The sequence below is a fragment of the Podarcis pityusensis genome, assembly GCF_964106645.2.
Source record: "Podarcis pityusensis genome assembly, chromosome: 9".
Classification (NCBI taxonomy): domain Eukaryota; kingdom Metazoa; phylum Chordata; class Lepidosauria; order Squamata; family Lacertidae; genus Podarcis; species Podarcis pityusensis.
This window is the reverse complement of record NC_138034.1, coordinates 76212856-76235404: the sequence shown is the minus strand read 5'-3', so window position 1 is coordinate 76235404 and position 22549 is coordinate 76212856. Positions and strand designations below refer to the sequence as shown.

The window sequence follows — 22549 nt, the reverse complement described above, 5'->3', positions numbered from 1 at the left end:
AACAAAACAGGAACTCAGTTCTGCTAACAGAATTATAGAATAAAGGAAACATTAAAATGAGTAAATATTTGAAAAGAACCCAGGACTTCCAACGAGAAGTATATTAAAAAGATAACTCTCCTCTGTATCGTTAACAAAAATGCAGCCCAAGAGATTAGTAAGAAGGATTTCAGTTTGACATATTTTGGTGGGAAAGTATTTATTGAAAATGAATAGGCTTCAGTGATCCAAAAATGTAATTGTTCAAGGCCTCATTTTGCTGAACTTGCCACCCCTGAAAATCATTACCCCCTTCTCCATGCAGCTACCACATTCTTCAACACATTTCCATCTGACAGGGATCCACATATCAGTAAGCCTGCATGATGGGAAGACTAGGCAAGAGTCTTCTTCAATTTTTTCACCCACTTTCAGCACACAATGCACCAAACTACAGGAGACGGAGCATAAAGGAAGGAAAAGCAACCAGAACTCACAGGCAGTGGCCAGTGACACAGCTGCCGAGGACGTTTTTGCAGCAGTTTGATCTTTCCTGAAAAAAGGAACAAAATCGTGGGTTAATTGCTGGATACAATCCCATTAAAATAAATCACAAGTTGGAACAGAAAACATTTAAAAAGCTGATTTAAAGAATGTGATAGGCCAGACTAAGTAGCGTCATACTTACGATGCACTTGCAAGTGACTTCTTGACATTATGTGAGCTTGAAGAAGCTTTCTTAACATTCTGGGAGGTTGTGGGAGGCTTCTTGGCATCCTGTGAACCTGGGGCTTTCTTGACGTTCTGTGAGGTTGAGGGAGCTTTCTTGACATTTTGTGAGCTTAGAGAAGCTTTCTTGACGTTCTGGGCGCCTTGAGAAGCTTTCTTGACATTCTGTGTGCCTGAGGGAGCTTTCTTGACATTCTGTGTGCCTGAGGAAGCTTTCTTGACATTCTGCGTGCTTGAGGGAGCTTTCTTGACATTCTTTGGGCTTGGGGGAGCTTTCTTGGCATTCTGAGAGTCTGGGGGAGGTTTAACAACCTGTGTACCTGGGGGAGTTTTCTTGATACTCTGTGATGGCTTCTTTTCATTTCCTTTGATCTGAAAAAGATAACACTCTATGTTCTCTTTTATGAATATACCCATGCACAATCTGTGCAAAAAACCCTTAAGCTACAGAAATACCTTTCCCCAATGACTGAGCAGAAAGTCACACTGCTGTCCTAACAGCTGTATGCATAAACAGCAAACCAGATGCAGAGATAAATGGACCACTGTTATAACTGCTGGGGGGGGGGGTAGGGAGAAGGAGAGAGATCAAACCTTCCCTCCACATGTGGTGTAGTCCCAATGAAAACTGGCCTCCTTGTGCCCAGTATTAGATGAGAACCACAACAACTCCTCCTCCTCACAATGCAATTGCTAACAACACACTCTGTGTTGGGGTCTACTTTGATTCTCTGGCATACATTACTCGACTTAATGGCCTTTTCAATACCTATCTACCCTTTTCAGTTCCTTCATGCACGTTTTCTGTTTCAACAAGGTCACAAATGGAAGTCATAGATATTGGGATGCAGTCCTCTGGCTACAGTTCTTCCACACAGACTCAGCAGGCTGACACACAATTTCTGAACCTTTTCCAGCTCTACAACTTCCCCTTTCCAGCCTTACAACCTTTTCCAGCTCTACAATTTCCACTACGCTGGTACCCATCAGTGCAACTGCTCCACCACTAAACTAGCACATTCTGCATTACTTGCAGCTTCTGGATCACCTTCAAGTGCAGCCTGACATACCGTGCTTTAGAATTAATTCACTCAGGAGGTTCCCAGAGCATGCTGTAGGAAAAGTATACCTGTCCAGGAATGGCTGTAGCTGGTGAACCAAAAGGTGTTCAGAGCCACTGAGGTTGCCTGGGTCTCTAGAAAATGGATCAATGAGTACCCCCAGAATGTGTATCTCATTTTTCAATGGGACTGTCATCCTGTCCATAGCTGGCTACCTTACTAACTGCTAGACTTGAGGAAACACCAACCCCCAGGGTTTCCCCCTGGTCCTGAGTCAGTTTTGTTACTGGCCAGCCCATCACTGTGTTCAGGGCCTGCTCCAGAACCCACCCAGCTCTCCCAGTAGCTTCATATAGGCATTAAAGAGCATAGTTCTGGTCACCTCACTTGAAAAAGGGTATTGTAGAGTTGGAAAAGGTTCAGAAAAGGACAACCCAAATGACCAAGGAGATGGAGCGACTGCTCTAGGACAAAACGTTGCAGCATTTGGGATTTTTACATTTAGCGAATAGGTGAGTAAGAAGTGACATGGCAACAATTTATAACATTAAGCATAGAATCATAGAATTGAAGAGTTGGAAGGGACCCCGAGGGTCTTCTAGTCCAACCCCCTGCAATGCAGGAATCTCATGGCATGGAGAGAGGTTTCCCCTCACCCTCTCTCCCAACACTACTAGACAAAAGAAGATCCTTCTTCATGCCGCACACATTGTGGAACTCACTGCAACAAGGGGCAGTGATAGCCAGCAACTGGATTGGCTTTAAAAGACGATTAGATAAATTCACCAAAGGACAAGGCCATCAATGGCCATTAGCCATGATGGCTCCATGATCTGCCTTCATGGCAGGAGGCAGTAACTCAGGATTGCAAGAGACAGCAAACTAATAAAAAAGGCTATACTTGAAGCAAGAGGAAGGACAAAAAAGTAGTGGGAAAGTAGACGGAGAAATGCTATTGGGTGACAGACACCTACTTTGCCTCTGTCTTCACCCAAAAGTAAAGCAGTGCCCAACCTGGTGATAACAGAATGAACAATGCAACAGCCAGTCTCCTAAGAAGACATGCCTGGCACCTAACACAGCTATCACTTAAATGTCATTATTTTAAAGTTTTTTTTAACATTATTTTTGTTCATTATTTTTATTCAGTTAGATGTTTTTGATTTTATTAGTATTTTGATAAAAAAACCCTGCTGCTGTTATTATTATTTTGGTTGTCCTGAACTCTTATACAGCTGTAAAATGTTCTGAATCGTAAGTAGGGCAACCTAGTCAGATGGCCAGGGTACAAATAATAATAATAAAAGGACGATAATGAAGGGCGGATATAAATGCTTCAAGTAAGTAAGCAGCATATACACCATCTTGGGGTGGGGAAAGAAACCTTGTCAGATGCTGTGGAAATAAGGCACCTTAAATTACACAAACTTACCAGGCTGGGATCCACTTTGGACTTTTCTGCAACACTTATTTTCACATGCCTGCGATTAATCAAGACTGGAGATGTTTCACCATATTTGACAGCTGCTGTTACCGCCTCCTTATAATTCATTTCAAGAAAGGCCTAACAAAAAGGAAAAGTCTCATCATTTACATCTTGCTCTAACCTTTTACATTGTGGTTTTAAGATTTGAGTGAAGGGGCATCAGGAGAATTGAAAATGGGAGCCAAGTGGCCAAAGTTCACAGAAAACTTTTAAAGTGGTTTTGCAAAACAGCTGTAGCTAAACAGTCTAAAGTTTCTAAAGTGAGGTTTAAAATAGGTTTTTCCATTACTACGATCAGAAATTTTAGACTGTTTAGCTACAGCTCACCTCAGCACACCTCCAAGGGATGTCTTCAAAATTCTAGCCTTACTCCAGCAATCAGTCAATAATCTATCAATAAGCACATTGCTTATAGATTAAAGAATGCACAGTGTGCCATGCTTACTACTAGCAGTTGTGCAGAGCTGCTGTGAACCACATCAGAGGCTATACGTAGGACTGCTGGGGTCAGCATACTGGGTGCTAGGATTACCCCCAGCTAATGTGACTTACAGAAAAGATGGGGTATTTTGCAGAAACTCTGTTAGGCATTTAAGGTACTTACCTCATTTCTAGCACGAAGCACCAAGATATCACTAACTTTTCCAAAGGGCTGAACAATTTTTTTAATATCGTTATCTGTATAGCCATCATCTGGTAAATCAGATATTCGAAGAATCATACCACAACTCAAGGCTTTGTCTGTCAAAAACTGAAAATGAAACAGTATTTCAAGCAAATTTAAAACCAGTTACTGATTTGTGTGCTTGCTCTCTCGCTCTCATGTATGCAGGCAGAGAGAGACAGAGAGACACATAGAAACAGGTAAAGTATAATGCACTTAAAGGAGCATTGCAGGAAATGCAAGAATGGATTAAAAAACCTGCATACTACATCTCTTGAAAAAGCACTGAAATGACTTCACAAACTATCTAAATAAAAGTCATTTCTCAATATTTCATCGTGATTTAGTATGGGGTATGAAAGATGATGGGATGTGGCTGCAAACCCAGGGGCAGGCATGATTGTTAATGACTGGATCAGAGGCAGGAAGCTTTCTCCCATATAAGCAAAAAGCTCCTGTTTGGTCCCACAGAGAAAAGCCCATCTACATCTAGGGACCAGAGAGCCAAGGACACCAGAACTCTGACCCTGCACAAATCCAGATCCAGACCTCACGTTAAGCCTAAACACCTTCACAGAAGACTTACTGACCTGACTGCAGGGAATGGGTTGAGAAACATTTGTTTCCTCAGCTACGACTCCGTCTTTGTTTGGGACATCAATATCTGATGAGCCATGAGGAGGTAAATCTTTCTTGGAAGACTTTGGAGGAGCCGTAGGATGACTTGGGGTCTTCTTCACACTTCCAGGAGTCTTCTCTGGCTCAAGCGGTATCTTCTTTAAAGCCGACCCTCGGGTGAGCGCTTGGAGTGATTTCTGTTTGTTGTACTCTTCAACAAAACTTGGACCCAAACATTTCACCGCTTCTTCCAAGTCCTTACCTGAATGGAGGGGGAGAGATACTGAACGCACTGTTTTGCCAGTGTACGTGGGAAAAGCATGCCGCTACTTGTTGATCCTGGACAAAGAAGGCAAGGGCACACACAGCAGCTGCAGTGAATGAAATAAGGAGCTGGGCACTATTTATACCAGGGGTTGCCAACCTGGTCCCTACCACCCACTAGTGGGTGTTTCAGGATTCTAGGTGGGTGGTAGGGGGTTCTATGGCACAAGCTGAATCCTCCTTCCGTCAAGCACTGGTGGGCGGTAAGGAAATGTTACCATCAAGAAAGGTGCATCAGTGGGCGGTAGGTATAAAAAGGTTGACTACCCCGATTGGGTTGAAACTCCAAAATCTCATGGCACCATGGGCACCATCTTCTTGGACTAAAATACAGGACTATGATCTAAGTCTCATGAACAGCAAGGTTGGTATGTTGTGGTGTTGTACATGCAACATAAAATTTGAAAAAAATAAATAGTCTGTTCTTAAACTAAGGCGTGCTTTCCCATAGCAGCGGGGGACTCAATTTACAAATGGAACACACTCAACAGAAAGCGGAATATGTTCTGCTTCCAAGGCAAAGTTCACAAACCAAAACACCTACTTCCGGGTTTGCAGCGTTCTTAATCCAAGTTGCTCACAAACGAAGCTGTTCTTAAGCCAAGGTACCACTGTAGTAATTTAGTTACCCCTGAGCTCGAGTGAATGAATGGAAGGCATAACCAGTGACACAATACAGTGGTAGCTCTGGTTACATACGCTTCAGGTTACAGACTCTGCTAACCCAGAAATAGTACCTCGGGTTAAGAACTTTGCTTCAGGATGAGAACAGAAATCGTGCTCCGGCGGCGTGGCAGCAGCAGGAAGCCCCATTAGCTAAAATGGTGCTTCAGGTTAAGAACAGTTTCAGGTTAAGAACGAACCTCCAGAATGAATTAAGTACTTAACCCGAGGTACTACTGTATTCTCCTTCCCTTAACACCAGACCAGACATGATGGGGCCACCCTCTATGTATCTGTGTCGTCTGTGTCTGCATCTGTGTCGTCTGTGTCTGCATTTCTCTCACACACACCTGTCTAGGAACAATCGGAAGCACATTTCAAAAATTGTTCTTTTGCAGCTGCATCTTTATCTGCCTCCCACCTAACATCATATCTGGGTGTGCCTTGATGGAAATGGCTTTGCAGATCAGATCAGGACCACTGCAAGGCTTAAGAAGGCGCACAGGCTGGAGCCTCCATTTTACCTGGAGATCTGGTGGATCTTCTTGACTTTCTTTCTCTTTCTCTTTCTCTTTCTCTGCTGTAAGATCTTCGATAGCGTGAAGAAAAAAAATGAGGGCGTCGTGGAGACCTTGACCTATACCGGGGACCAGGCAGATATCTTGGGCTTCGACTTCTGGGTCTACGGCGCCCAGGGCTCCTAGAGCGCGAGCGATAGCGGCGCCAGGAATGGCCAGAGCTTGAGCGTCTTGAGCGTCTGGGACTAGAACTGCAAGAGCGTCGCCTCGGTGTATGGTTTTCCTTTCGGTCACTTTCATGTCTGTAAAAACAGAAAAGGTTGTTCTTCCCCAACATTCTGTATTTAATATGAAATAAGTAATCCGATCTAACTGGACAGTTTTTAAAATGTTTTAATTTTAAAAAAACACTTTATTCCTTATAAGAAATAAAACTACAGGGCAGTATTAAATAGGATAAGTGTGCATTCAGATGTTATTTGGCTTCGTGGATTCCACGACCAGGAGTGAGCCTCAGAACAAGACTCCTACGTCCCCCAAGTAGTACAGAGTGAAAATAAAGGTGGATTTGAAAAACAGGGCTGCATCAAGACAACTGGAATGCCAAAGAAATGTCAACAATCTACCCTGATTTATTACACCTATACGGTGGTACCTTGGTTCTCAAACTTAATCCGTCCGAAACCATTAGAAAACCAAGGCGCAGCTGCCGATTGGCTGCAGGAGCTTCCGGCACTCAAGTGGAAGCTGCGTCAGACGTTTGGCTTCGGAAAAATGTTCACAAACCGGAACACTTACTTCCAGGTTTGCAGTGTTCAGGAGCCGATTTGTACGTCAACCAAGCCATTCAAGAACCAAGGTACCCAGTATAAAGGAGAAAGGGGGACATCCTGCAAGCAAGGAAAAGCTGGAGTGAAAGAAGCCAAGCAATGAAGCTTTCACACAAAGTGCTGTATCCAACTCAGAGTAAATTCACCAAAATTAATAAACCTATGTTAGTCACATCCATTAATTTCAACCGATTTACACTGAGTAAACTGCATGGGATACAACCCAGTTTGATGTTATGACAGACACTGACTTGCACTGTGGTACCATTTCAGTCATGGTGAGAGAACTCTCGCAAAGCATCAGCACCTACAGAACGTTTTGGTATCTGCACTGGTAACACTCCTTGGGCTCAGGAGAAACTCATGCAAGCCTTCAAGTGCCAAACAGGTAGGCAATGCCATACTTAAACAAATATGATGCTCTATAACCATGATAAGCTCTGTAACTATGGTAACTCTCATATATAGTTTTATATAGTTGGTTGTTCCTCCACCCTCAGAAGCTCAGGGTGGTGATGGTCCGGGAGAGGGCATTCTCTGGGGCAGCCCCTACACTGTGGAACTCCATCTCCACAGAGAAGCATCTGGTATCTTCATTACACAGCTGGCAATGAACACTGAAGATGCATGTCTTTACCTTACCTTTTGACATTTGAGATATGTATTTTCAGGACCCATCTTATTCCAGTGATTGTGAGTTGTTTTAAACTGTTCTTAATATTGTGTTTTAGTTGTTGCAACCTGCCCTGGGACATCAGTGCGAAAGGTGGGTGGTGAAGAAGCAGAAGCAGAAGCAGAAGAAGCAGCTGCAAAATCTCCCTGGGACAACATGCAAAGCGACATCCACAATTCCAAGTTTTAAACAACGTTCTCCCAACCACAGAGAACTCAATCCATTATAATATCTTTAGGAAAAAGGGAGATGAAATATTACTGGACCTTATCAGTACTATGGAAAGTAGTCGTACTTGAAAAATTACCTTTTTGAGTGGGCTTCTGGATTCCAGTCAGGAAATCTGTTTCAAGAATAAAACTATCAATGCAAGAAGTTTTTTTGAATTATTTTCATTGTTATCTATTGCTAAGAAGCACCTCCTTCCCTTTCCTGTGCTGCAGAGAGTGAGATTTGCATGTCTGCCAGGTACTGGCAGAGGTGTGTCAATTTCCCAAGTTAGCCTCTGTGTTAAAAAATATTCTAAGAGGTTGTCCTAATCTGCTTGGGAGCTTTTAAGGTCAACATGTAACCCAGCAATTGAATTAAGTGAAAGACCACATTACAGAATTAAAAAATAGTCACATTATTAGTCAGGTCCAACCCCAGAAGTACCTGAGAGCGAGACCTACGTCTGGATCCCAGCTCAAGCACCCACCCTCTCTCCTCGTGTTGCTTACCACCCGCTCTGCTTCCTAGAGAACTGTCGCCCTCCTTGCTCTTTCTCTCTTTTCATCCTTCCACGTAATTGCCCTCACTGAAACTTGGCTCACCCCCTCCCACACTGCCCCAATGGTGGGCCTCTCCCTTGGAGTCCTTGGCTTGTTCTATGCTCCTCACCCTTCCTGATCATGGTGGTGTTGACCCTGTGCCCACCCACTGGTTCTTCTACCTTTTATGCACTATCCTGCTTAAAGTTGTGTGGCTATATTCCGTCTCAGATCAACCCTAATTCCCTAGAATTGAAAAACCATTCATCTCATTTCAGAATGGCGCATGGCATTTAGAGCTTTTCAGTGTAGAACAAACAGATCAACATACAGATTAAGCAGAACATACTGCTTAAAAGTATTATGGTTGAAATTCACATCCCACTGAAATCATTTTATTGACTATTAGTATCCCTTTAGGAAAGTACAAGAATCAAGTCCGTCTTCATATAATTAATGTACAAAGTAAATGGGCATTCTTACTGTTGGCGTAGCTGACGACAGTTCTCAATGTGGGCAGTAGTATTCTGATGCTGAATCCAGTCCTACAGAAGGAAAAGCCATAAATCATAGTTACAAGTATTTTATTATTGTTATTAGAATGACATTTACACCCCCGCTTTCCTCCATGCAGCTCATGGTAGTATACATGGATTTCTCACGCCCTCTGCCACCATTTGCCCTTATAACCATGTTGTGTTATATACTCAGGTTGTCCAAAACTCATAAGACAAGCCTAAGATTTCTTCTGTCAAGATGATCTACAGTGTAGTGTCATCTGATGTCAAGATATGCAATATGTTGCTGTTCTGTGTTAATTCAAACCTGCCAAAGTAATGGCCTCTGAACTGCATACAGAACAGAATTAGGGTATTTTGGTCTTCCAAGTACTGCTTTACATTGGCCCAGAAGGATCCAAATATGGACAGAAACGCCATAATTCTCAGAGAGGGGAAAGAAGAGAGAGAAAAGCAAACCCAAATACAGCTGCCATGGCATTGTGATGCATTCTCCTGGAAAAAAGAGCAATGCAGAACTATTCTGCCCACTTGTCCCAGCATTAGTCACCATACAGACAACTGGGATAGCACTACATGGGCAAGTCAGCAGCAGCGACTTGGGAAGAACAATGGGGGACATCACAACCTATATAGCTTGACTACAATCGGTATCTTTATAATAGAGGTAAAAGAAAAGTGTTTCAACATAAAGAGCTGCAAAGACACACCCCCCCCCTTTTAAACAACATACCTGCAGGTATAGGGTGGTATACAAATAAAAATAATAATAAATAATAAAAATAATGGTCTATGCATTTGAAGGTTTGCAGTGCTGCGCAATAAAAGTATTCTGTGCTGCTACATTACGGTGGTCTGCGGACATCTGTAAGGCTTATATTTTTCTGGGAGCCGTGAAGTCCCCCCAAAATATAAGCCTAAAAACGTAAACAGCAACCAGTCATCTTAGTAACAGCAGCACCTGAAAGTGTGGTGTTCACATGGAAACATTATTCTGGGCTCTCGCATCTGTTAAGCTCCCTTCTCTGAATGTTTTTAAAACCCAAACTGTTGTCTCAGGAATCACAAAACCTCCTGCTTCAGAAGTCCTTTGCTGCCCATAGAACATTATTATATTATTCCATTAAATATTAAAAAGAGGCTAAAATTCATGTTCTGCACCAAAAAATTATGAATGGGTGGGGAAAGGAACCTAAACAATTCAGTAAACAACTAACTTGTATGCAGAATGCAAGAGAATAGAAAAACATTGAATAAATTACACTCACGTTCTGCTTAGTGTGTAGAGTAAGCAACAGGCAACAAAATTATTTATTTCGTACAAAGTTTTTCTGTCCCAAACCAATTCCCATATTGCAGTATTTATTCTGTTTTTAGGCATCTGCAAAGACTGATCCAGAGTCGATAGAGCAGGAGACCCTTAATCTCAGGGTCATGGGTTCGAGCCCCACGTTGGACAAAAAGATTGCTGCCCTGCAGTGGGTTGGACTAGATGGTGGTCCCTTCCCATTCTACAATTTTAGGATTGTATGACTTATTTTCCACACTCTCACGCCCTTAAAAGGATTTTGAGTAAGTAAGAAATATAAACTTGGAGACATGAACATCTGCAATGCATATAATTCAGAACCCCACCATTGTGCAGTTAAACACAATTTACAAAACTCAATTTATTACACAGCCTGAGCTAATGGATTAAGATTCTATGAAGAAAAATCTAGAATTGGTTGGGATAGTAACACACAGTTTGAAGCACATTAAGAGAAACAGAAATTTGATACAGAAGAAAAGTTTAAAAACTCTGTAACTGAGTAATCCCCTAAGGACAAAATTATAATCACACTAACACATTCACACTCACACATTCCTTCTTAACTCAGTGGGACATATTTTTGAGTACAGTGGTGCCCCGCAAGACGAATGCCTCGCAAGACGGAAAACTCGCTAGACGAAAGAGTTTTCCGTTTTGGAGGTGCTTCGCAAAACGAATCTCCTATGGGCTTGCTTCGCAAGACAAAAATGTCTTGCGAGTTCCTGCGGGGTTTTTTCCCTCCCCCCCTTTTTCTAAGCCGCTTATCAGCTGATCCGACAAGCCGATAAGCCACTAAAAGCCGCTAAAAGCGCTAATCCATCAATGGGCTTGCTTTGCAAGACGAAAAAACCGCTAGACGAAGAGAATCACAGAACGGATTATTTTCGTCTTGCGAGGCACCACTGTAACTGCACATCGGTAAATTACCTATGGCCGGCCTTCAATCCTTTGGAATTTGAAAACGCAAAACACTGCACTAAGTACTTATAGCCTTCTTATGATTGTTGGGAGGAACAAATGAATGCAACCCATGCTAGGCCCTTGAGATGCTTAGGGCAAGAGGGGAAGAGCCGGAGAAAGACACTGAATTTTGTGATAATGTCTAGTGAAATCTATTTCAGAATTAAGCGAAATAAAAAAGATGTTTGGAAATCAAAGTCAAATCAATACTGTACATATCTCACTTTGTCTGACTAATACTTCTCTGTGTTGTGGGGTGATCCCCCGCCCACAAAGAAACTATTGTCAGAATCCCATACTTGTAAATGATATTTGGCTCTCCTCTCCCACCCTGTCATTTGGTTCTCTGTCAGGAAAAGAGACTATCAGACATTCGTGAGAGTATCTTCTTTGGTATGGAGGATAATATTTCATACAGAGATTATGGTCACTGAAATTCTCAAAGCTGCAGGAAATCCCTGGGTTGGATCCAGAGCAAGGAAGTCTCACTTAGGTCCAGTGAAATCAATCTGTAACATTATTAATAACTTAAGACTTTTGATTTCAATGAGACAGAAAGGAACTTGCTCTGAATCCCATTGTCTTCTTTTTCTAAATCTAGCTGGGCTTTCCTTCTCACAGTGAACGATTCCTCATGGGCAATGTGTAGTCAACTCAGGAGCTCTGCCCATACTGCTTGATTCCTCTTTAAACTTTTATCCAGGCCTATTCAAGAACAATTTGTGCCAAGTTAATTGGGAGATAATCTCAGGTAAGCATGTACAGGACTGCAGCCCAAGACAACTTTAATGTAGTTGTGTTAACCTGAAGCTTTCAAACCTTACAGCCCTGTTTCAGGAAGCTTTTAATGTTTGATGTATTATAGTATTTTAATATTCTTTTGCAAGCCGCCCAGAGTGGCTGGGGAAGCCCAGCCAGATGGGCAAGGTATAAATAATAAATTATTATTATTATTATTATTATTATTATTATTATTATTATTATTATTATATTATTATTATTATTATTATTATTATTATTATTATTATTATTATTTCTTGAACTTAAGGTATCAAGGGTCAAACAAGTAGTTAGATGCATCAGCTAAGAAAATTTAACTAATGCTTCTGTATAACTTATTTTGTTCTATCATCCTTATGCTACATTCTAAGACTATAATAAATGCTTTCTGACTGGACTGCAACCTTAATCCACTGTCTACTTTAAGCCCAACTTCCTTTGATCCCAGAAGCTACAAAAGCAAGTTTAATTATAGACAGAGGAAGCAGTAGAGGGAACAGGGAATCCAAAGCCAAATGAGAACATGTCTATCATAAGGCAGCTTTTACAGGTGAAACCTGCAGAAATAGCCAGTCACATTGTGCAAATCAGACACACGCAGTATTTATTCCCAAGCTTCTTGATTGTTGGACATCTTACGGTAATAAAATCTACAGATATCCAGAAGTCAATTAAACCCAGTACATAGAACACGTGTACAAATGTATGTAATCGTGAGGGTGGGGAGTGACTCACCTTCAAATGTCTACATTCTACATTACACAGAGAACACACATGTGGAAATATTCTTGGAGATGCAGCATAGTAATCATTCATCATCGACGGAGTTGGCAATCTCTTCAGCTTCTGGGCATCTGCCTGTGAAAAAACTGGAAACCAAGAGGCTTTCACCACGCCAAAAGCAGACTCAATAGGATGCTGAGGTTTCTCATGGATTTTCTTCTGGCCACTGGCAGGTCCAGGTGGAACATCAGAAGGATGAGCCCTGGATTCATGGTGAATCCTATCATGCATCTCAGGTGCAAAAGGAGGTGGCGGCTGGTTCATAGTTGGAGGTGGTTGGTTCACAGGCGGCATCATGGGCTGAGGAACAGTTGGCGGAGGCAAAGTCTGCGGGGCAACAGGAGGCATCCCAGGCAATGCTGGCATCCCAGACATGGATGGTACCACGGGAGGCATCATGGGCGGTGCTGCTGGAGGCATCCCGGCTCCTGCTGGAGGGAGGCCTAGCCCTGGCCCTTTGTTGGAAGCATCCATGGGGAAAAAGGACTGTGTACTTGATGTGCTTCTCTGGAATCCCATCTTTCGTATCAGCTCTTCTACCGCATTCATTTGACTACTGGTTACACCAGAGGGCGCCGAAGACACGAGAGTCGTCTGCTGTGCTGGAAATCCTTTCATGTTCCCCTCAGTTGATGCATCAGAATTGTAGACTTTGACATCAAGAGGAGTTTCAGTATATTCATACTTGCTTTCATGCCCGTAATCAATTACCTTGCTCTTCAGCATGGTACCATGACCATCGTCACTGTGAAACATTTCCTTTTCTCTGCTCTCAGAAGGTAAACTTGGTAACTGATGAGTCATTTTGCGCATTCGGATGTCCCTCAAAATTAAAGGCATGTTTTCTGGTGTCAGCTGATCATCCGGATACCGACTAAGTTCCTCCAAGTCTTCATTAGATAAGCCAAAGCTTGCTAAGATGCTGGAAGCACTCTCGGTTGTATAACGGTTCTGGATACGTGTGGCTTGTTGTGAAAACTTTCCTGAAGTGATCTGGCCTCTATTTACAGGCGGAAATGGATTGTCCCAGTGAGTAGCACATCCCTCTTCCCTCTGGTGCCGCTCTTGTCTAGGATCCATTCCATGTTGCGTGACCTGAACATTTGGCCTTGGGAATCTTGCCCTCATTTCTGGTTCCATGACCCTTTGAGGCATTCTGGGAGGAGCAGACGGGTGTTGCCTTTGAAGACCATCCGGTCTAGGTCCTGGTCCTGGCCCCAGAAAAGGGCCACGCGGCATTGGACCAGGTGCATTGGGTCCCCTCGGCCTTGGAGGCATGTTTCCTCTAGGGTTAAACATGGCAATTTTCAGAAATGCTTCATTTAACAAAGCGTAAGATGCTATAGAATGGGTTGAAGCTACTGAGTTCAACTGGTGAAAAGCCAACTGTGTCTTAATCTGAGCAAGCTGCAAAGGAGGAGGAGGAGGAGGGCCCAACAGAAGTGGGCCGGCAATGCCAAGGTTCAGAGAATTCACAAAAGGTGCAAAATTTTCCAAGAACACCACAAAGCTGAAAGTTAAACACACAAAAATTAGATTACATTTATTTTTAACCTACTTTCTAAAATGGTTCTACTGCCTGTAAGTAAATTGTTTGAAAAACACAACCGTTTCGTTTTTTTCTCAATATCAAATTGTTTTAGCAAAGGGATTGGGGGTTTTACTCACTTGTCAACTGAAAGTTATTTCATATGTGTTTCAACGCACTACAACTTTTGAATTTAAAAGGCTTTATATCCCACTCTAAACCAACCATGCAAACAAGCACTTTCAATTGAAAACCCATGTGATTTTAATGCATTCTAGCCACATATCAAGTGTAATTTAATCAGGCCATTAGAAAGATAATAATTTGCACTACGACGATATGCAGAGTTACTGGGCAGCAAGTTCCATTCAATTCAATGTGACTTACTTCCAAGTAATTAAGTAAAGGATTGTCCTATAAAACAATGTATTTGACAATGAAGATGTGCTACAACCACTATTTATGTGACCTCCTCAACTAACAAAACTAGAGGATGTTTGAAACTTTGTGGCAAGAGCTACATACAATTTCCCAACTAAATGGCTTCAACCATTTCAACACAGAAATTACTTAAAGATACTATGTGGGCAGGGGGAAATCACAGGAGAGTAACACGGAAAGGGCATTAACAGACCACCTGGTCCATCCCCCTGGCAGGACCCATAGCAAGTAAGTTGTCAAACTGCCACCAGTCTCAGTAATCTCCTATATTAGTGACATATCAGTCTTTAGAAAATTCTTCTGAAGGCTTACCTACCACTGCTATCCAATATAATTTCATAGCCTTCCATCAGGAGATTCTAGCCTTAATAGGTCCCAAAACATTTTCTTTCTTAGACTGACGTGTTACACACGAGAGGTGTCAACTTGTGCCCAAGATCAAGGTGGCCCAGCGTGTGTGACATTGTGCGCTCAGAACACATCATGCTCATGTGAGGTCATGCACGTGACACGTGTTACACATGCAAAGTCGCGTCGCCAGGAGGGGCCCAGTGGGAACCCCAGCGCAGTGCAGCTTCAGTGAGTGAGCAATTCCTCCCCTCTCTCGCTCAGGAGGAGCCTGCCACTGAAGCCGCACCCCATTTGGCTTCGCGCTTTGCCTCCTCCACCCCAACATTCAGGAGGCCTGGCCCCCTCCCAACAGATTTTGAGGGAGCCAAAGACACCTCAGCCCCATAGAGTTGCTGCGCATGTTACAAGCAGTTAATGTTTTCGAACAGGCATTAAACAGAAATGTGAAGGCCCATAAAAATCCATGAGAAAACAGTTTACTTCACACACAAAATTCTTCCAGCTTCTGCATCTAATGAAAGAAACTGATGAATCGGAAAATACACCAACACAATTGAGGAACAAACATGTAAAAGTTGATAAACCCATTTCTATTTGTGCAAAGTTAATAAATACTGCATACATTCTCTGGGGAAAGGAAACTAAATTTTCTAGTTTTCTGTGAAGCAAAAGTAGTTGTCACTCCAAATGTTCAGCCCCTGCAACATTTTTGCTAAACTCATTCATACCATTTTAAAGCAAAACAAATAACCACCTAGCTGAGAGCAGTGCAACACCCCCCAGCAATGTGTGCTTATTTATCTAAGGAATCAAGTGCTGCACCTCTATCTGGCATTCCCCACAAGGAGCTCAAAGTGGTCTCCTTTGTTCTTCCCTTTCACTTCTCCTCAAAGAAAGCTGGTGAGGAGGGTTAAGCAGCGAGAGAGACACTGGACCAGGGCCACCCATTGCGCTTCATGGAGGAACAGCAGCGCTAATCTCGGTCCTCCCATCCTAGTCCAACGCAATAACCCAACATGTTTTATCTCAACGTATCCATTTCTAAACATATTTTACATTTTTTAATGTGTTCTAAGATGCTTGGACGTGGGTGGCACTGTGGGTAAAACCTCAGCGCCTAGGACTTGCTGATCGCATGGTCAGCGGTTCAAATCCCTGCAGCAGGGTGCGCTCCCGTCGTTCGGTCCCAGCGCCTGCCAACCTAGCAGTTCGAAAGCACCCCCGGGTGCAAGTAGATAAATAGGGACCGCTTACCAACGGGAAGGTAAACGGCGTTCCGTGTGCTGCGCTGGCTCGCCAGATGCAGCTTGTCACGCTGGCCACGTGACCTGGAAGTGTCTGCGGACAGCGCTGGCTCCCGGCCTATAGAGTGAGATGAGCGCACAACCCTAGAGTCTGTCAAGACTGGCCCGTACGGACAGGGGTACCTTTACCTTTACCTTTACCTTTAAGATGCTTGGAGACCTTTGGGTAATACCAGTGAATAATATTAATACTATCCCAAACTATTATTATATGTGTTTTAGTATTTTAGGCCAAGTACTGCACCATAAAATTCAGATAAATGCAAAATCTGAAGTATATAAGTATGTTTCAATCTGTGTTTCAGTCAGGGACGTGAGAATTGGGTTAGTCTGCTTAAGAATGCAGAGCAGGGGCAAATCCACCTCTAGACCTGTGCAGTATTGTGATGAGAGCGGCACGATTTTGCTACCACCTCGTGGCCTAAATTAGCAGTACTATTCAGTTTAATGAAGTCCACCATAAATTCATGGCTTAGAAGATCTTCAAATATCCACCATAGTCGCAGCATCAACCCCAGCTCAGAAACAAGACTTTTTAAAGAAACATGTAGCAGTTACTTGTTGGTTTTTCAAGGGGACACACAATAAAACACTGCAGTGCTTTCTGTTCAGTGTTCTAAACTAGTTTTAGGATGCTCCATTCCCACACACAGCATAGAATTACAGAATTGTAGAGTTGGAAGGGACATTTGAGGGTCATCTAGTCCAACCCCCTGCAATGCAGTAATCTCAATTAAAGAATCCCCGATAGGTGCCCAATCAACCTCTGCTTAAAAACCTCCCAGGAAGGAGAGTCCACTACTTTCTGAGGAATTCCGTTCCACAGCGCTTACCGCCAGAACGTTCTTCCTGGTGTTAATTCAGAATCTCCTCTCTTGTAACTTGAAGCAATTGTTTTGGGTCCTACTCTCCAGAGCAGCAAAAAACAAGCTTGCTCCATTTTCCATGTGAAAGCCCTTTAGATATTGGAAGACGGCGATCAAATCCTATGAATTACTCTCTCCTTTGAAGCGGGCCAAATGCATTTTAAGACAAGATTTTGTTGTCTGAAAATATGCAGTTTGAGGACTTTTAAAGGCCATTTAAAGACATACAAAACAATCAAATCAAAGATGCATTTCTGCACCCAGGCAGCTATCGTCACTGAGAAGAGCATACAGGTCGTTTTGTTGCTTGTGAATGACCTCTTGCCTCTCTTATCTAGCGATGTCTATTTTCAACTTTTAAGACCAGAAGAGCCACAGCATCATTTAGCACAGTTCCAGGGAAAGGGAACTCATTTTCTGCCTTTCCCTGCTGCCTTTAAAAGCCCATTGCTATCTTTCAGTTCCCACAGGGCGACCACTTCCACCTACTGAACTATGAATAGCATGATTGGTATAAGGCAGGTGCCTTCACTGCATCCCTTTGGGCGCCAGCTTTTGTTTAGACAAGCCTGCCCAATATTTAAAGTGATGCTGAAACATGTTTTAATATGTTTTTAGTTTTAGGGTGATTTTAGTTTTCTGAATGTTTTACATGATTGGTTTTTTAATAAACAATTTTATTGTTTTATATTTTTTGTAAACCACTTTGTGGCTTTCTCTCACAATCAAGCAGTGTATACATTTCATGAAATGAACCAATGAAATTAAGTGTGGGAAGTTGCAGTCAAATATAACTAGCAAGTTTAAGACTAGATAACGCACAAAAGGGTTGAGACCACAGAATTGTATTCGAGACTCAGTTGGCCACCTGGAAGGAAGTTAATTTTCCTGCTTTGTTCATTCTCTTTCACCGTGTGAACTCACCGAGAGAGGACATGCTCAGACCGCACACACAGAAATATCTTTCTTTATTCTGTAAACCCAAGATTTCTACCTGTATTATATCCCACTACGGCACTAGAAATCTGGGAAGGTATCTGTATGAATGTAACACGGCTAGCGAAGGGATCACAGGTGCTCAAGGCAAAACCTAGTTACCGCAAGGATCAAATGTCGACCAATTCTAAAGAAGTTCAATTCAGTAAGTTACATTGACAATGAACGTCGTTTGGCAATCTGGACCACCTCCGTCACAGTGAGAGGTCAGCCAGGATCTGGCAAGCAAAGAAAGCCCAAGGTTTCCTCCAGGCTCGAGATCTGCCAAAGAGGGCATGAACTATGGCTTCCCGTCCAGCCTCAAGTTCACCAGGTGACTAACATTTTGTTTTGCTCTGCACGTCTCAGATGCAGAGCCATGGTAAGGCTCCTTCTCCTGGTCTACACGGAAGGCAAAAGCACATGTGCTTCAGGAACATATAACCAGGCAGGTGTGGAAGTAGCACTGGAGGATGCCATTTTTTGAAGTCGTACCTGGCTCAAAGCATCCAAGTGGCGAGAGAAACCCCTTAAGCGCCACAGCCTCAACCCAGAAGCAGCCAGCCAGCAGCTCCCACACCAAACAAGTCCACCCTCCAGCCTCCCTCACCTCAGCTCCACGCATGAGATGCTGCCACCATGATAATAAAATTTCAACATGTTGAAATCCAGCGGGGGAGGGGGGAAGCATGTGAGACCCATTTCCACTAGCGAATGAGGTTTTGATCTGGGGAGTGCAAACCACATGCCAAGAACTGAAACATTCAGTTACACCCTAGAAGCCACAGGAAATTTCTTCACAGATTTTATGGGCTCTTAACTTAGCTTGGCAGATTTTGCAGGACTGTAGTATGAACATAGTAAATTATACGGAGTCAAGAGAGCTGATCCATCTAGTGCAGTATTGCCTATAATAACTAGCAATGGCTTGCTAGGGCTGTCTTCCTGCCCTATCTTGAAATACCAGGGATATACAAGGCAGATGCTCTATTCCTAAGCTATGGCCTTTCTGTACAGTATAATATGCTAAAGAGTAAACGGAGTACTAGGAGCACCAGACCCATGTTGATAACCAAAGCTGGTCCTGTTCTGGCCTGTCAGAAACAAACCTTGCAGCTTCCTTAATGTAAGAACTAAGACAGCTTATACGTTTGCTGTAAAATGTCATGCGTATTGAAGGCACTACAGAAAAACCACCGAAGCTCAGTAGTAAAGCAGCTCTTGTCACTTCAATCTACAGATAAGAGTCCTGATTTGTGAAAGCTGGCCTGGGAGCTGTTTTGGCAGAAGGGTGAGGGCTAAATACCTGGGGGGAAAGAAGTTACAAGCACCATCCAGTTTGTGCAGAATATCAGCATGTAGGGCGAGTGGACTCTAGACTCGTCCCTGGAAATACCAGCGTGATGGGAATTAGGGACACAACAAAAGCTGAACAAACTGCCCCGTGATCTTTGGACGGAGGGCGGTAAATAAATTTAATGAAAAGCAGCCAAAGGGGCCCCATCTCGGTCAGCCTCACAATCTCCACTAGATGCCCCAGTGGGAAGAAACCCACAGGCAGGACCTGGAAGAAGCAGCAGAGGCAACTCTGTCCCCTCACAATTCCCAGGTAGGCAACATATGGAAGGAAAGACCAAGAAGCCCAGAGATTTCCCTCTCTCGCCTGGCTTCCTTCTCCAATAGCTGCCTTTCCCCAGCTGCCACCTTCCCCCAGGCGCCTTAGGTGACAGACAACTTTCACGAGGGGCAAGAGTCATAGTTTTTTCTTTGTCTTTTCTGCAAGATATGCATGGATCCTGGCTAGGGAGTTCATGTCGCATGTGACACGGGTGCCCAAAACAAAGCCTGCAAAGGGGAGGTGGATTGGGGATGTGACAGTGTGAGAATAATGCAGAACCAGAGGAAGCTGCAATGGCGAGGCAAGGATGGAAACCAATAATAATAATAATAATAATAACAACATAGTGTTGTTCACAGGGCAGCTAGGAGATGTAACATCGCACGAGACACTCACTTGCCCCCCCCCACAAGAGGGGAGGGTTTCGGTGGAGACTTATTATTATTATTATTATTATTAATCAGTGCTTTTTTCTAAAAAAAAAATGTTTAGGGGGTACTCTCACTTTCCCACTCATATTCAAATACTGCCCCTCAATGAAGCCAAACTTAGATTCACAACATGTTTAGAGGTATGCGTACCCCTACACACCCCCAGAAAAAACCACTGTATATAAGTATGCAATTTATTAAACATCTAAAAGTATACTAAGCACAATGCAAAAAATAAGAATGGGCTGCCTCTACCCAAAGATTTTAATCTTCAAAATTCAAGCAAAGGGCCAGTGCTTTTTTTTCTAAAAAAAAAATGTTTAGGAGTACTCTCATTTTCCCACTCATATTGAAACACTGCCCCTCAATGAGGCCCAACTTAGATTCGCAAAATGGTTAGAGGCAGTGTTGGATTTACATATAAGCTAAACAAGCTATAGCTTAGGGTCCCACTCTCTTGCGGGGCCCCCAAAAAATTAAAGGGGGAAAAAACTGGATGTACATTTCCAAAACATAAGGTAAAAACAAATAAAATAAAACCTACATACAGCAACAGCGTTTTCTGTTGTGTAGTCTCCTATTTGTTCTGCGCAAACGGCTTTGGATACCTACTAGGTCTATAAATTACCATATTCAACAAAAAAACGGCGACAATTTGTTTTTGCCAAAGGGCCCCGTTACCTTCAGGCGCTGAGGGCCTCCTCCAACCTCGAGGCGGCCCTCTTTAGCGGCATGCGCAGCCCCCCGAAAACCCACTGTCTTGTTACTGGCTATTATTGATTCCCGCGAATAATATTCTTGCCTTCCCCCCTCACGCATTGGGGGGGGGAGGGGGGCCCTGGCGGCGGAGCCCGAGGCCTGAGGGACTCTGAGAAGCGGCTTCGCGGGCGCCGAGGCCTCCCTCCCCTGCCTCCTCCCCCCCCGCCGGGACCCCGCTCCTCCTGCCCCCCGCCGCCGCCGCTTCACCTTCGTCGGCACCGCGCTGGGCCTCGGGTCCCGCCTGCGCGGAGGGAGAAGAAGACTCACGCCAAGGCCGCGGGCGCCGCGCTGCTCCTTCCTCTCCCGCCTCGCCCCCGACGCGGCCGCCGCTCTGAGGGGAACAAGCGACGCGGAGGGCGGCGCGGCTCTGCGCATGCGCGCCCGGGGGTTCCCGGATGGGGACGAGGGAAAGGGCCGCTGCGCATGCGCGAGGGGCGAAAGGAGCCGCCGGGCGGAGGCGGGAAAGGGACGGAGCATGCGCGGGAAAAAGCCACGCACGCGCATGCGGAGAAGCCGCAAAGAGGGCCCCGGAGGCTTCCGGATCCCGCAGGTCTCTTCGTCAGGGGCTAAAACCGGGGGTCGAAATGCAAGAACGCCGCCTTCTAACTTCGTGGGGTTTTTTGCTGCGAGGATTGGTGCTGCTCCGATATATGTTGCTTATGGCTCATCCATATGCAAATAATAATAATAATAATTATTATTATTATTATTATTATTATTTATTTGTACCCCGCCCATCTGGCTGGGTTTCCCCAGCCACTCTGGGCGGTTTCCATAGAAACCAAAAATACAGTAAAATATCACAGATTAAAAACTTCCCTGAACAGGGCTGCCTTAAGATGTCTTCTAAATGTCAGGTAGTTATTTATCGCTTTGACATCTGATGGGAGGGCGTGCAAAGGGATATGTATATATATATGCAAAGGGATATGTATATATGTGTGTATATATATATATAGAGAGAGAGAGTTGTTGTCGTTTAGTCATGTCCGCCTCTTCGTGACCCCCTGGACCAGAGCACGCCAGGCCCTCCTGTCTTCCACTGCCTCCCTCATGTTGGCACCTTCGAGAACACTGTCCCACCATCTCGTCCTCTGTCGACCCCTTCTCCTTGGGCGCTCCATCTTTCCCAACATCAGGGTCTTTTCCAGGGAGTCTTCTCTTCTCATGAGGTGGCCAAAGTCTTGGAGCCTCAGCTTCAGGATCTGTCCTTCCAGTGAGCACTCAGGGCTGATTTCCTTCAGAATGGATCGGTTTGATCTTCTTGCAGTCCATGGGACTCTCAAGAGTCTCCTCCAGCACCAGAATTCAAAAGCATCCATTCTTCGGCGATCAGCATTTTTTATGGTCCAGCTTTCACTTCCATACATCACTACTGGGAAAACCATGGCTTTAACTGTAGGGACCTTTGTTGGCAAAGTGATGTCTCTGCTTAGAGACCAACTAAGTTTGTTCTTGGTATGAGCTTTCGTGTGCATGCACACTTCTTCAGATACCTGTCAGGGTACAGTGGTACCTCTGGATGCGAACGGAATCCGTTCCGGAGCCCCGTTCGCATCCTGAAGCGAATGCAACCTGCGAGGGGTCGTGATTCGCCGCTTCCACGCATGCGTTTGACATCATTTTGAG

General features: G+C 44.0%; 1 protein-coding gene across 4 annotated transcripts in view; it reads right to left on the bottom strand.

The window, feature by feature from the left end:
* ZNF638 (zinc finger protein 638) overlaps positions 1–22549 on the bottom strand; it is a 67969-nt gene that overhangs the window by 21388 nt on the left and 24032 nt on the right. For 3 of the 4 annotated variants that reach the window (XM_081020613.1, XM_081020612.1, XM_081020614.1), the window contains exons 2-10: positions 12600–14157; positions 8778–8839; positions 7853–7888; positions 6049–6344; positions 4510–4799; positions 3860–4006; positions 3202–3333; positions 668–1080; positions 477–532 (exon numbers count right to left, since the gene is read on the bottom strand). In XM_081020613.1, the coding sequence (XP_080876739.1) occupies positions 477–532; positions 668–1080; positions 3202–3333; positions 3860–4006; positions 4510–4799; positions 6049–6344; positions 7853–7888; positions 8778–8839; positions 12600–14157 (2990 nt within the window). Of the gene's footprint in view, positions 1–476; positions 533–667; positions 1081–3201; positions 3334–3859; positions 4007–4509; positions 4800–6048; positions 6345–7852; positions 7889–8777; positions 8840–12599; positions 14158–21127; positions 21266–22549 lie in introns of those variants that run through there. The other variant, XM_081020615.1, reaches the window with a different exon arrangement.